Raw genomic sequence first — 15,357 nt, 5'->3', positions numbered from 1 at the left:
TAGGGCGTAGGGAAATTGTTCAACGAACGTGACGAGAATATTTATTTACGCTCTATTTGTTTCAATTAAGATACATGGTTTCCTTCGCTTACCATAACTGCCTGTTTCAGTATAAATTTTATTTTATCTTTATTACACTGCTTCTTTCGTTCAATTATTATTTTTTCGATAGGCAAATGATTGGTATCGAGTGATTACAGTCACTCCGAGTAGCGAAAGGGTTCACTCGTCACTAATCGTGTAACAGTTTTCGCGACGAGTGGCGCCAGAGTCGAAAGTGACTATCAAATAGAAAGAAACATGAAAGGTCGAGTTGGAAAAAATCGGAAAAGAGGTAAAGAGAGTGAGAACTAGACGCTTTTCACTTGGCGCGAGCACGTGATGTTACAGTTCCGCATAGGGTACAAGTGCTTCCTCCCCCTAGCCGACATCTCCCTCTCGCTCTGTCAGAATGGGGGATGAAAAAAGCGGCATTCATGACTGCATATATAGGGTGTCCGCGTTAAGTTCTTACAATCTTATTATTTCACGCGTATCGATAGAAAGCAATTTTCCATAATTTATATTTTTAAAAATATGTATAGAAAATCAAATTTTATTTTTCATTTTTGAACATAGAAAATTTGAAAGCAATCCAAAACGTCACTGATATATCTATTAGAAAATTAAGATTTTATAAAAATGACTTCATAAATGTTTTTATTAATATTTTTAGTATGGAATTAATGACTCATGATTATCATTGTCTGAACACCCTGTACAAGATGTTGTTTTTTTTTTCAACCCACTCACTGTATACATATGCAGTAGCACTCGGCGTGGTGTTGTCATGGTAACAACATTGGTTTGCACGAAGTTGCAGCCGCAAAAGCGAAGGCGTGACAAATAGGGAGAAGAATAGACAATGACGATGCTCCAGTCTCTCGACGGGACTCTCAGCTTCACCGAACCGAGATCGTTCGTGCCTGTAACGCCATCCGCTCGCATGCTTTGGAGTTCATCCAGCTTTCATTCTTTCTTTTCACCTGCCACCTTTTCACCCTTTCCTACGCGTTACTCTTGCTTAAGAATATTAAATTGAATCGACGACGTGTTGTGATTCAAAAATGCGGTGTCTGGGTGAAATTCACCTTCGAATATAATTGATTAGAAAATATTAATTGCCATGGATCAGAGATGTAACTTTATTGGGCTGAACTTTAATTTGGGACACACAAAAGTATTCGAATGTCGAATTTTGCAGGAAGAACAAAGAATATAAATTATCTTATGAATATTTCAAGTTTATAGATGAGTTTTATGAGAAGGGAAGTTGAAGGAAGTATCGTTTGATCGCCCTATGGAGATTGTACGTACATGGTGTGCTCTTCAAGTGCGTACTTTGGAGCTCATCCAGACTTCACACCCGGTGCTTTCACCTTACCCTTTCTCATCCTATTTTCCACACGCTTTTGAAATGCTATGTTTACAGCACCCCTCTATTCAACCCTTCAATTGATAATCGAGAAATTGGTCGACGAACCATTCGCTCGGTTCAGAAAAATAATATCATTTGTCTTCTTTTCTTATAAATTAAAATGTCCAATACTGGAATTCATTGAATCTTCATGATAATTTAATCTATGAAGAACGCTTTCTATAAGATCTTATATAATCGTATATTTCTATTGATTATCACGTTATAATTAATAGCACTCGTCTCTCGTAGCAGTGCCTCGATATCGAGAAAGTGAAAAATGGATAGCGCCGATAATATCGGCATACTCTCGTCATTTATCTCCCTGTTCATTTATTCGATGTCGTTAAAAGTGAACGACTTTTAAGCCGGTATTAATCTGACTCTTGATTCGAAAGCACGACAAAAACTGGAGGAAGAGGTGCGTTGTAAAGTAGCAAAGTTACTTTCCTCGATATTGATTCATCTCGCCATTACCATAAATCAGTCTTCCAAGGATAATGATAAGAAATTGTGAATTTTTCATTTGAATGATAAAAAAAAATTAATGCCGTATTGAGATAATAGAAAAATTGTAAAAGGACACGCTAAAGTTCCTATTCTCGCCGCCAGATGGACATTCTCCTCAGCTTTCTCGCTAGTGCTCACTCCATAACTTATCACCAAGCATCAAATACTTCAAGTTTAATAATCTTCCAGAAAATGAATGTCATCAGATAAGAAGGTTATCATCAAAAGTGCTAACGTTAATCTGTCCATTAATTAAGGCCAATGTCCATAAACAGAAAAGAAAAAAATTAGTAAAGTTGAAGAGTACCTGTAGGGTACTGACAGAGGTGTGTCCAGAAACGAAATAAGTTGTTGAAGTAGAAGAGGAAGAAAAAGAGGAATGGCGTATTATAGCAGCCACGAAGCAGAAGCCTGTATGCACGTGGAAAGGAAACGCTCGTGTTATTCGAAGGATAGAAAGAAACGAAGAGAGAAAGTAGATCTTAATATCACTTATTTATTCATGCTTATAGCCCTGCTTTCGCCGCTCGAGGATTTTCATAACAGGTTTGTTCTCCTACCCTGCAAAGTCCACATTATCAGCGAGCACATTCTGAGATTGTTTATGCTCCGCCTATGCAAATTTAGCAAATTCTTTCTGCTTCTTATGAAACGAAGCATCGTATACCATGAGCTCTACCATCATTGTCACTTTTTACTCTTCTTGTTTATCTATTCTTCTCTGTACTTCTGTATTTGAGTTTTTCCTATAATAAATCACCTGTCGTTGAACATTGTATCATAGTAATACCTTCTGTTTCAAAGGGATTTAAAAATGAATGGATTTAAATTATATCTTCGACGATAGACACAGGTCGAAAGGATTTTCTTATGCACCTCACACGCGAACTCTTGGTAACCACTTCTCAGCCAGAAACTTTGGATTCTTCTGGTCATATCTCGAACGTGTAAACCTGAGCTTGCAGAATACGTAAGTGAACCTCTTCTTGACCTCATCTTCCTCTTGATACCGTGGTGGCACGTAAGTTTACCACGGGACAAACTTTCTCGACCTTCTCGTTGCTTTAAAATAATTTAAAAGGGGAAGAGAAACTTTTCGTTGGTTACCAGAAGACAGAAGAAAGAAGAGGTTTGGTAAAGAATCGTGGACATTTAATCCCCTTAGGACCTTCAACTGCATGTGTATCGCATAATGCAGTCTTTTTGACGTAACTTTTGTTGAGGATTGCATAAACGATGTTAATCTTGAATTTTATAAATAATTTATAAATCAAGATTGTTGCAAAAATAATTTTCAAATTCATAGTCTAATGATTAATTAAATCTGCAATGTAATGCAGATTGATTTCATAGAGCATATGTTTGATATCACGCTTCTGTGAGGTTTAATAACCCGTTTTCATCAGAACGAAGAATTCTTCTCGCGTACTGATACAATGCAGAAAATCGAGAATACAGGGCGGTGAAAAGGGCGCAATGGAGCTCACCTCGTAATTTACGGAAAAACGTGCCGGGAGTCGAAAACCGAGAGAAAATATCATTGCCGGTTTCTTTCATCCCCGATGGTCTAGTTATAATCAAGAATATCCCCGTTGAAGAACCAATTGAATTTGTTGGTCACGGTTCCTGCTATCTCCTGACCCCTGTGTTCCTCCAAGAACTAATTATTGGAACACGTAAGATCTAGCTATATCCACTATTACGACTGCGGTCGAAAATTTTTATTGCAGTTTAAATGAAAGCCTGATTACATTGCAGACATTAATTTATAAGAATATCAAACCTCTTGCTTAATAAACTCGAGTCCAAAATTGAAATTTCTTCTACATAAAATTAAATAATATTTAAAGGAGAAGGGTAATAGTAAAAATAAATTAATTGGATATTTTTTGACGTAGTAAATGGAAGATTTAGAACGGGGCCCGGGGTTATAGCCCCCCCTCTAATCCGGCGCTGCCTTTTTGAAACCATATGCAAAAGAACCTTTTCCCAGCAGTAGTATATAATAGTAATTTTCAGACAGAAAACCGATTATGAAAATATATTTTTACTATCCCCCGATATTCGCCAGTGGTGCTACAATGTTACCGAAAGGTGGTATTATTCCGAAGAGGATCGTCCGTATTTTATCAAGGCGGATAGCCGAGCAGTCAGGCAAGAGCGATACATGTAAAGAGTACAGGAGACTCGCGGGACCCACGTTCGGGAATGTCGACTCGTAATATCGAAAATATATTGCCGGTAGTGGTAACCACAAGTCATGTTCAATCGAATGAATCATATGGAATAAAAATAATCCAGCCCATCGGAGACGAAAGGTCCAATAACGTTTCCTCTATCAAACTTGACTGGGTCGATGAAGAATAAAACGAAGGGTGGCCTTGCCCTCCTTAAAAATGTAGATTGATCCCTACTCAAAAATGTGATCTAGTTCCCTCATTATTTCAAATTTCACAATTTTTAAATTTCAAAATTTTTAATAGGAGCAAGTTCCTGTCATTGAAAAATTAATTTTGGTTTAGTAAAAATATTTTTTTTTCAATCCTAAAAATGCCTGCTTACATGTAAGACTCAGCCTTTCAAGGGTGCCTTCAAAGGTTAATTTATCAATATTCTTAAAATATATATTCATGTGACGTTACCAAAAGCAGTTTATACGAGGAAAGGGCCATAGAAAGGAATTGAACTTCAGTGTAGTCGGGTTCCATAAATTTCCATAATAAAGCCAAGCTGTACTTCATAATTGTGTTCCATAAAACATACATAAATCGTTTGATTTATTAGCTTTTACAGGACCATTAAATTACATTTTTTCGCTTTTAACAACGGCCCTCCAAGTGAAACTAGACACATTTATTATGAAACTGCGCCGGTCGACAAGTTCGCAACAGCTGCAAACACGCAATTTAAGGAGCATAAAGTTTTACTTAAAGTTTGTTATGATTTGCAGACGGCCCCATACTTCCGGCTCGTCATTAAAATTACTGCAATTGTAACTCGTAACATTCGTCGTAATTTTAATTGGTTTTTTAAATTTTAACTGGTTCCCAACAATATATGAAAATCTACATAATAGGATTTAAAGATCCACAATAATTATTTCACGTACTCAGAAATATAATATTATAATTAATAATAACTCCGTATCTTATAAATACAATAATCCCTTATTTTATAAATGGTAGGTGATTATCATGAGAGTTTGAAGATTTAATTTTGATCAGTTTAATTAATTACCAATTATTATCAGACGAAATCCAATTTTCTTCTGCATCAAAAATTTCATACTAAAGTTCAATACTGATTTTAATTAATTAGACCCCAACTCCCTATCAATCCACCAGAAATTTTCCCAGACACTTCCGATGGCCAGTCCACCCCTGATTAACATCATCATCTAAGGATATAAGAGATAGGAATAGTCAATTAGCAAATGCTGATACAAGGCATCAATACCATCCCTAATACCATCATGTTGCGTAATTGAAATTAGTCTTAGGCGTGTAGACAATCGAGGATTTCAGATAATAACCTGCAGTTAATCTGATTAGTACATTACCTAATAAATGGCCACTGCCTGCCAATCAATTACTACCATCGTATTTAACCATCTGATCGAGACAGACAATTATATCGATTAGGTAATCATGTAAAGTAATGCATGTCAGACACGAAGCAACTAGGCAATGAGTAAAGGGTTAAAACGGTGTCAACCAGGTTTACGAGTTAACCCGAGTTGGAAGGATGATACAATTTGTTTCTACTAACATTAGCTACGCAAAGATAGTTAATTAGGTGGTGCTGTTACCGATGCTAATTAACGGATGCGTTGACGCTAATACAATATACCGTCGTAGCTGGAGGTGAGAGGATTTCGGAGGTAAAGTAACTAACGGTATGCTTGAATTATCCATTAATGGATAGCGTTGCTACAATTCCATTATCCGAGAGATTGCAAATGTTCAAGCATTAAAAAGTAAAACTCTCTTTTGTGAAACATTAGTCATCAGAAATTTTTCAATTTCAATCGTTATTTGTTCCGTAAGTGACTTTATATAAACAATTACAATTTATTTTTCCAAGATTAAAATATAAATGTTAGTTCAAGTATGAGGTATTTTAGTTACCTTTTTCTGTAATAAAAATAAAGTAACATATGGTATATCAATTTGAAGGATAAAGTATGATGAAAACACACTTGGTCGGTACTTACGAGTATTTCTTTTCTGTTTCAGAGCAAGGACAAAGTACAAACAAGAAAAAGACAACATTTTCGAGACTACTCCGAGGACTAAAGACGCACAGGAAAGAGAAACAAGCGCAAACTCAAGGTTCCCCGAGGCATGGTCGTGCAAGGATGGGTGTACCTCAAAGAGTAAGTGTGTAACGTAATCTCATTTAAACCGGGAGTCAATTTTACGTTCTTGCGTAATTTTTATTCAACAGCAATTTAGACTTCGTTCTTTCAGTCCGCGTAATTTTTATTATAGTTTCGGTTAATTTTCCACAATGTGGTTAAAAGTTTGAAAACAAGCGCAGACATGAAACTGATGATTTCCCTCGTAGACACGTGGGAAATTCAGATCACCATTATTTTCGGTTCATTGATAAAGAAACTTGTATGCATCAGCGGAGTTCGCCGTTTACCTCTGAGAATTAAAGCTCCTCAAGATTTCCCAAGTGTCGTCGATCGCTAAATTTTTCGCTGCTGACGATCCAGACTCGCGTCTAATTTCATTTATAAACTTTCTCTTCGATGAACACATTAATCGACGTATTTAAAAAAAAAAAATAAGAATTGCATTGGTAATTATTATTGTTTCGAATATTTGCAGATATTTTATAATGTCCTTATTATTTTTTATGTTAATTTGAATCTTCCATTTATTACATCAAAAAATATTTAATGAAATTTCTTTTACTGTTACTCTTTTTTTCACAATCAAAAGATTATTTAATTTTTGAACCAAGTTTATTACCCAGGAGGTCCTCGAAGGTCCTAAGAACATATATAAAAGTGTTCAATAATTTTGTGTGTCCCAAAGTAAAATTCAGCCAAATATAATATTATATAATAAATGACGACTTGATACCATAATTTAATATCGAGTTAATAATGGCCATTGACGAAAGCTCACGGTCGATTTACCAACTAACTGCAGTATTTCTTCATAATCCACCGCTTGAACAGGAGTTCCTTTTATCTCATAGCTAAAACACGACAGGTATATCATCATATGGCGTACGCGGCCCGGAGATCAGGCACATAACCCCCCATAAACGGCCACTCAAAGACATTCCTCTCGCTTTGACCTTGGCACAAAGTATCACGAACCTTGATAGTACTTGGAATGAAATTTCCTCGAGAGCCCTCGATAAAGCACTTGTATGCCAGTTGAGCGTCGTTTTCGACTCTCGGCTTCGAAACCTCTGACCGTTCTACGATCAGTAGAACCACTCAACATTGGGCCACAAATTCCATGACTATACTAGAGAGAAGAATCCGATCAGGATGCTGGTGCATCAGCAACGAAAATTCAATTATGCACGGATGATGGAACGAATCGTTGCATGAGCTATGACGAGAGTACCGCTTCTATGAGGATGATAGGAGAAGGCATTTGATGGCTGAAGATCATCAACATTGGTCAGTCGCCTTTGCAGAGGAGGAAATGCCTGACCAATGCTGTCTACTACATAAATTGCCTCTTAACACGTTGATGGGAACTTCTGTTGCAACACGTGCAAAAACTAATTATTATCCTTCAAAGAGTGATGGATGAGTCAATCATGATCTATTTCTACGAAACATCTACTTTGTTAAAATGAGGCGAAGAAAAGATAATATTTTACTTTTCAATCGGTATCTCTAATTTGTTTCAATTTTCAATCTATTAAAAAGAATCTAAAAAAAAGTGTCGCAATCCTAATCTAAAATTAATGATACTGAACGCAGATGAACTAATGATAATAGTATCACTGAAGGAGAAAGGCAAACTGTAACAAGTTTAATGTTTGCAATAAATCTCTCCCGTGTAGATTCAGTCCACCTATCAATAAGCATACAGTCATGGACACTATTATTATCGCGAATACTGTCGCCAGGATAACCTACGATCGTACGAGTCGGTAACCACAGTCGGTGCCGCGTCTGGTCGTCTGGCAGGACGGCTGATACCTGTAATGGAAGGTAACCAACGAGTCCTCGTAGGACAGGACAGCGATTCTAACTGAACAGAATATTGCAAACTGTCAACAGTGGTACGTCCGTCCCTTGTCGACACCACTGACCGCACATTGCCGTTCATCTTGTTTCGGCTTGACTGCTGCCAGTAATCCTACTATCGTCTAACGACGATATCTATGTTCCAGGTACCTTACACCAAAGGTTCTGAACTTGGAAAATTTTTGAAAAATTCTTAGATACATTTATTCAGAAAATTTAATATATATTTTCATTAGAAGAATATTAGAGAATTTCAAGCTCTCTTATAATACTTATTATTTTTCCCCTCGGTCGTTTCTTCAGGATTGCTTCATTGAAAGCATCTCCTAAAGTTGGCCAGAAAACGTGGCCGGAAACGGTAAGAATTGGAAGCTCGGGTTTCTCCTCAACTTTCACGGAAATTGCTTATCCGCGCTGTTCGTTCCGGCTGTCCATTTTCTTCGTAGAAAGACCGTTTATCCCGCACTCTTCCCAATCGTTCGTGCTCCATCTCCAACACGTAATCAAGGATCGACGCTTATCCTTGCACACGTCGCAGTAAGTCGACTAGGGGGAACGTATTGGTCATTAGTGTTCGCGTCTTTCGTTAGCTCTTTCAACCTGGCTATCCATTAGCGTTACCGCATCACCCTGCCACTTGGATAGAGAACCAACAGTTACGGTACGTTCACCTCCCCGACATTTTTATTTTATTTCTTTTTCTCTTACTTATTACCTAGTGGAATACCAAAGGGTTTATTTTGAAACAATGAATGTGCCGCAAAATAACACAAATGTCTAATAGTCAGTTGTAGAAAATTTTGATCATTTTCAAAACGTTTAAAGTCTGACCCAATTTCAATTCAAAGCTTAAGGGTTGAAATAAAAGTATTAGCAGCTAGGAACATAAATGCAATCCGATGTAATGATGTTAACATCCTATTTACCCACATCCATCAAGTGTCCAGTGACTTACAGAGTAAAATCAACGGCGGTCCACTTCCTTTGGTATTCAAATTATTCGTATGTGAACGTGGGTATATCGCAACAGAGCAACGATTCGTGTGATGCAATAGGTTAGGTTACCAGGTCAACAGCTGAGTGTATTTCACGCCCTTCACGACCCTGGTATTAGCATATAAAGCGATTTACTCTGCTTTACTCGCGTTTCAGAACGCCGTTCTGTAGATTGCTTACAATTTAATCTTTTCTGTAAAGCGATCAAATGATTTGCTATACGTACACTTAGAGGAATGGCTTCTTATAATGTGACAAATATTGTTAAATTGAAAGCAGTACGTGTCCCAAAATAAAAAAATATTTGTCACTATTTCATTTTATTTCCAATGATAGAGATTCCATTTTTATTATTTATTTAATTTATAATAGTGTCAAAAGAATGTCACCGAAATGGTAAAAAAAATTTTATTTCCTTGCCTTTACTTTTTCATATTTCATGAAAGACTTAAATATTGTAGAAGATATTCTTTCCCTGGCGGATTGCAACCTCGACAATACTTCATAAATGTTTCAAGATCCAAAGGAGAATTTACGGTTGCGCAGAGTTTTACGAATTCAAAACGATACAGCGTTACCGACTTTTCAGAGACGGTTTGTAAGAATGTGAAATATTAAGCAGGTTCTTTTTGATGAGACTCCTATTCAAAGATTCATAAAAAATATTACTATCTGACACAGATTTAATATACAGGATTCATGAAACTTATTATTTACCTAACTTACACTATCTGTTAATTAATTTAATTAGTGATCCTCGTATCATTATACATACCCTTCATAAATTACAAAAATTATTTAGGAAAAATATTAAAAAATAATCCAAAATGAAAGGTATATTACTTGAAATACTTTCATGTGCCCCAGTACCCCTCAAAGGGTTAAACAAAACGCTCAAGGCTCCCTCGTACCCCATCTATAAAACAACCATGACAATTTTGGATACCAACATAAAAGGGTTAAGGTTGCATCGCCCCATAAAGAGTTTGACGAGTAATTACAAAGCGAAGATCCTTCAAAGGAGCAACTAATCTCTCGTCCTTCCTTTGAAAAACGAAAAATTGTTTATGATGCGGCAATTAATTTGTTTCACCGACCACGAATCGACGGCGACGCGTTGAAAAGAGCACGAACGCGTTCAAACGAACCGTCTAGACAGTCCGCAATCGATCAACCCCACTTTAGAGAAATCTCACCGTGGAAACGACGTCGCATGAACCACGTGCGTGCAGAATCGTGTGCGCACCCTGTTTCGAGCCTGTCAAGAAGTCAACACAATTCCAAAGTATATGTATATAGTATATTTTTTTAAATCGACGCTACATCCGGGGTACATTTACTAATTAGAACGAACCGCTTGAAAAAAGAAAAAGAGTTTGTTCTTCCTCGTCGATTTTCCTGTGTGCCACGTCGTTGCTCGGAGAAGAAAATTACAGGGACCGTGACATTGAGACTTTCAGTGGAACGCAACGAGTAAAGACAAAGAAGGAACATGAATAAAGATAGAGATAGGTAGAATGGAAAGGCGAGGAGAGAAAAAGAGAGAGGCAGCCATTCTGTGAGCTTTGAAAAGGTGACGAAGACGCGAAGAACGAGGGTGAAGAAGGACAGATAGAGAAAAGAAAAAGAGTTGAAGGGACGACGAGGATGATGTACTATATCGATCGCACCTGAAACACCCACCTTTTGCTGCCGTGGTCTGGTCGCGTCGCTCTCCTTTTTTTTCTCTCTCTCCTCACCTACCCCCTGTTTCTTTCTTTTCTACCCCACGTGCAACGTGCATCGATGGAAACACTGGCAAGTACCGGATCCTCTTAGCACCCCCTACGTACCAAACGATCTTCGGCACAGGGCATTTCATAATTTCTTACCGGCGAGTGTATATTTCTTAGACGATTTTTCCTTCGAAAACTTGTATCGAAGTTCAGGGATACAATTGTGAATTTTCTGAAATAGAAAATGCCAGGCGCGTTAGTAGATAAATAATCCCCCTTTATCTTCATCCCTGAATCCTAAAGCATCGGGTACTAGTGATCGAAACAGTTTCGCAGAGCAACAGCAGGATACGGTTTACAGTTGTACACGGTACAATCTTGCGTTATCGCAACTATTTGCCCACAAGTGACCAATAAAGCCGACGAACGCCGTGTCGATTTTATTGTCCAAACGAATCCCTTTCTCACCCTAGAATGTCCCTGTTTCAAGCTACCTCGTATCCCTAGGACACGATAGTCGCGAGAATATCCCGGGCTCCGGTGTCCAGGAACGGCCTCTAGGCAATGCATTTCAATGCACCGACAGCCTGCACACTTGCTTCCCCTGTCTGCTGGTTTGCTGCACGTTCCTAAGTGATTCCGGATTGGCGCGCTAATGACTGTTTCATATTCATTGGATAACGCAGCGCTACCACCCTGCTGGGCATAGGTTACACATTGCTCTTGCTTTATCGCTTCTGCTCCGCTTTCATAGTCTTTCACGGCAATCTTCGGCTCTTACATCCTGCGGACGATTAATTCTGCCTTTGATTACCCACTCCTCGCGCACCAATCGTTGATTAACGATTGCAAATCGGGGATACTGTTGTATGTAATTAAACTGGATCATTTAACCCTGGGGTACGTTGCATAGTTTAAGTACTAACACGAATCTTTTTAAATATTCAAAAATATAAGTGTTAGTTACTTTTGGACAGATACAATTTGATTTATATATTGTTTGTAAAATAATTTTTAAATTATCTATAGATACCCAGACGGATTGACTGTCTGAAAAGGGTAAAAATACTGATACATAAGGATTCAGTATCAGTGGTATTCGTTAGCAGTGAAGAGAGGTGATGCGGTTTCCTCAGTGGCGAGTACTATCCAATGCTTTGAGTTTTACAATGGGTCGGTTTCTTACCGCGACAAGATGCCCAGCCCGTATTTTCGAGTCTGCTTAATTAAACAAGATATCAGAGAGCGTTTGTAGGGCCTCCGACGGGATCCTTTTCAATCCTTTCGTTACCTTTCCCCCGTTTTCTCGCCCTTTTTCTTGCAGAGCCTCTTGCTTTCTTCCACTGTCGCTCTTCTCTACTGAACTCTTCAAGTCGAACTCTTAGCCAACCTTTTCACGTATACGTCTCCTTAACGACGACTTCTTTCCCTCTTTTTTTCGATATTCCTTTCTCCACCTTCGCTTTCAATTTTATTTTAATTCTACTCGTGATTTCTATCTCGATTGCTTTTTTTTTTTAAATATTGTATTTCTTAAAATTCTAACGGTACGAACGCAGTCTCAGCGAATAATTATTCTTGGGGAATATATTTTTATTCTTGATATTTGCGATACCTACATATAAAGGGAATTGTAAATTGGTTCGTCGTTATATTTAGCTGATTGTAACGGTGTACAATTCTATTTGGTAAATTTCAATTGAAACGAATTCACTTGCAATTTTAACGCGCGGAAGCAACGAATTCGAAAGAATAATTCATTGATTGCGCATTTCTATGCCTTAACGTTTAAAACCGCTGATTGCCGATAAAAGCGCGGAACGCAAATGAACTGTTGCGCGTAAATTATACGGTTGAGGGTTCAACGCGTTAATTTATTACTGAATTACGTGCAATTTAAATGCTTTGCGTCGATCATGCGTACGTGCACAGCTTGCTCTAGAATCGATTTCGGCAAACTGCTAGCATTGCACGTGTACGAATTCGTAATCGAACCATCGACACGATGATACGTATTTGTAATAAATAAAGACAATCCGACGTAAGTATCAAGATTTTCCATGAATTTTGTAAAAAACAAAATTTTGTCAGAGAGAAGATCCTCGTGGATCGCAGTTTCTACGATGTTACGTAAATAATATTTATAATGAAGGTACAAGTTTCTAATTATCGAAGCTCTTAATTAACAGTACTGTCGTTGACCTGAAATTGAACTGAGAAGTGTCTCGCTTAAATGGTTCAAACTTTAATTAAACTAGTTGCAACCAATTACACGTCTATTATTCTGCAAGTCATCTTGCTAGAAATAAACTTTCGTTACAAGATACTCTCTATCCATATTTTCTCTGCAATATGATTCTGAAATGATACATATACACCCGTAAGAAGTTTGAAATAACTGGCAGTATTACAAATACTAAAATAATAATAATAGAAATTTATGATATCAGGTAAAATTGGTTCTGTAAATTGGACAGCTGAAATGCTGGAATATCGAAATACTTAAGTTATATCTTGTTCTCAATTTTCTGTAGATTTTCTATTCGAAGCACAAGAAATATTTTTAATATAATTGGGCATAAATACCTTTAACCCTTGAGAATTGGAGTCTGAGTAAAACTGCAAAATATCCACAAAAAATGTTCTATTTCCAATGTTCTTTTCCATTTTTATTTGAAAAATCCGACACGTTGAAACTTTTTAATTAAACCCCAGCTTCCATTCACTTTTTTTTTTCAAATGATCTGCCAAGTTGTTATCTAGATTTATGTACTATCATCTGAGAAGCAATATTGCACTAGAGAATAGTAAACAGTATTAATTTCCATAGTCGTTTAACAAGTGACGACGCCAAACAAGAAACTATTGATGAAAATTCAAAGTTACACACTAGTATCGAAAGCCATTAATTGCATTATGGGTGGGTGGGTGTATTGATGCAAACAAAGTTGAAGATACTGGAATATTTGTCTAACATGTTCGACCCTTATCATTAAATTGTACGTGTATTTTTGAGACACCCTGTATATACCACGTCGACAATTTTCCCAAATGCACGTCAATGTCACAATGCCTAATTCGTCAGACGCTTCGTGAGACATTAACACGAGCTGTCGCGACGCCACGTTGTGGAATCGAGTTTTATTAGGTAGTTACGATATACACACATACTCCTCAACGTCTACGTAGTTTCGGTGACGTTTGCAGGGATTACCCTCATCCCTTTGGTAAATAGAAACCACTGCCATGGTTTAACATCACGTGTCAGCTTCTTCGCAACGGCGTACGCCTTAGGTATGCTGACAATGCCATACTTATTGTTACGAAGTAACAAAGGAATTCGTTGTTAGAAAATCCGAGCTTTACCTCCATATGAGCTCTAATCAATTTTGCAATTTTTTTTTTAATTAAAAATGGTATTTTGAGATATTTGGACGATTGTAATTGATCCTATGTAAATGATTAAAATATTAATTACAAATATTTAATTTAATATTTTATTTTATGAAATAATAGATATTTGAACATTGTTGCATTTCTCCTTCTCGGAAATGTTTCCCCGTACCAATTCCATACCAGAAGACAAATTTTCCGCTTAAAATCACCCCCTCCAGAAGGATGCTCTTTGTAAATACTTGGAACGCTTCAAGTTACATAGCCAAAATACTCCAGTTTCTGTCTTAATTATTCGGCTAATGGAGATCGGAATGTTGACTCCTTGCTACAAGTTTTTTCAAATATTTTCTTGGGAAACATTTCACTTTAATTACTGCCTTGATATTGCATCAAATAAAACATAAATAAGAAAAGTAGATCAAGTTGAAATTTATTATTTAATCATTTTCCACGACTTTTATAACAGCTTATTTAAAAATAATTAAAATTGTTTCAATGCTGTTTTGGAAAATTGAAATAACGTTGTATCCCCTTGTTTGTTAATGGCAGGTGGATACACCGGATAGTGTACTGCAAAGTGGATTGGGACTAGGACCAGACATGGGACACACGATTCTACGTTCCATGGTGGATCCACGGGATTACGACCGATTACGATACCTTCAGATGAACGGTGGACAACCAAACAGTTTCGAGGAAACTATACACAGGGTATGTTAATAGAAATAGCAAAATATTGTGAAAATAACATATAAAATCATTATTCTAATGGGACATATATGGAACATGCATTTTCAACAAATTTTCTGGAAAATGAAAAGTTTCAAAAATAAAAATAGAGTACCTCGAAAATCACAGTATGGAGCTGACACGCGTATAGGATAAAAAGTTTTCGAACAACTTTCCGGGTCAAAAGGGTTAAATTATATTTATACACCTTGCGTCTAGTACCGCTATTGAAAACTTTTCCTTTTAACGAATGGAAAGTCATAAACAGATTCGGGTCAGGAGAACAGAATTGTTCTTTATTTCATTCTTGAAACACGGTTAACACGTTG

General features: G+C 37.1%; 1 protein-coding gene across 6 annotated transcripts in view; it reads left to right on the top strand.

Annotated features, from left to right (window-relative positions):
- Nucleotides 1-15,357, top strand: part of LOC114873909 (SAM and SH3 domain-containing protein 1-like) — a 171,521-nt gene that overhangs the window by 141,176 nt on the left and 14,988 nt on the right. For all 6 annotated transcript variants that reach the window (XM_029182694.2, XM_029182693.2, XM_029182695.2 and 3 more), the window contains exons 5-6: nucleotides 6,202-6,341; nucleotides 14,849-15,010. In XM_029182694.2, coding sequence (XP_029038527.1) covers nucleotides 6,202-6,341; nucleotides 14,849-15,010 — 302 coding nt within the window. The remainder of the gene's footprint in view (nucleotides 1-6,201; nucleotides 6,342-14,848; nucleotides 15,011-15,357) is intronic.

Source organism: Osmia bicornis, chromosome 11 (genome assembly GCF_907164935.1).
Source record: "Osmia bicornis bicornis chromosome 11, iOsmBic2.1, whole genome shotgun sequence".
NCBI lineage: Eukaryota > Metazoa > Arthropoda > Insecta > Hymenoptera > Megachilidae > Osmia > Osmia bicornis.
This window is presented reverse-complemented; position numbering and strand designations above follow the sequence as displayed.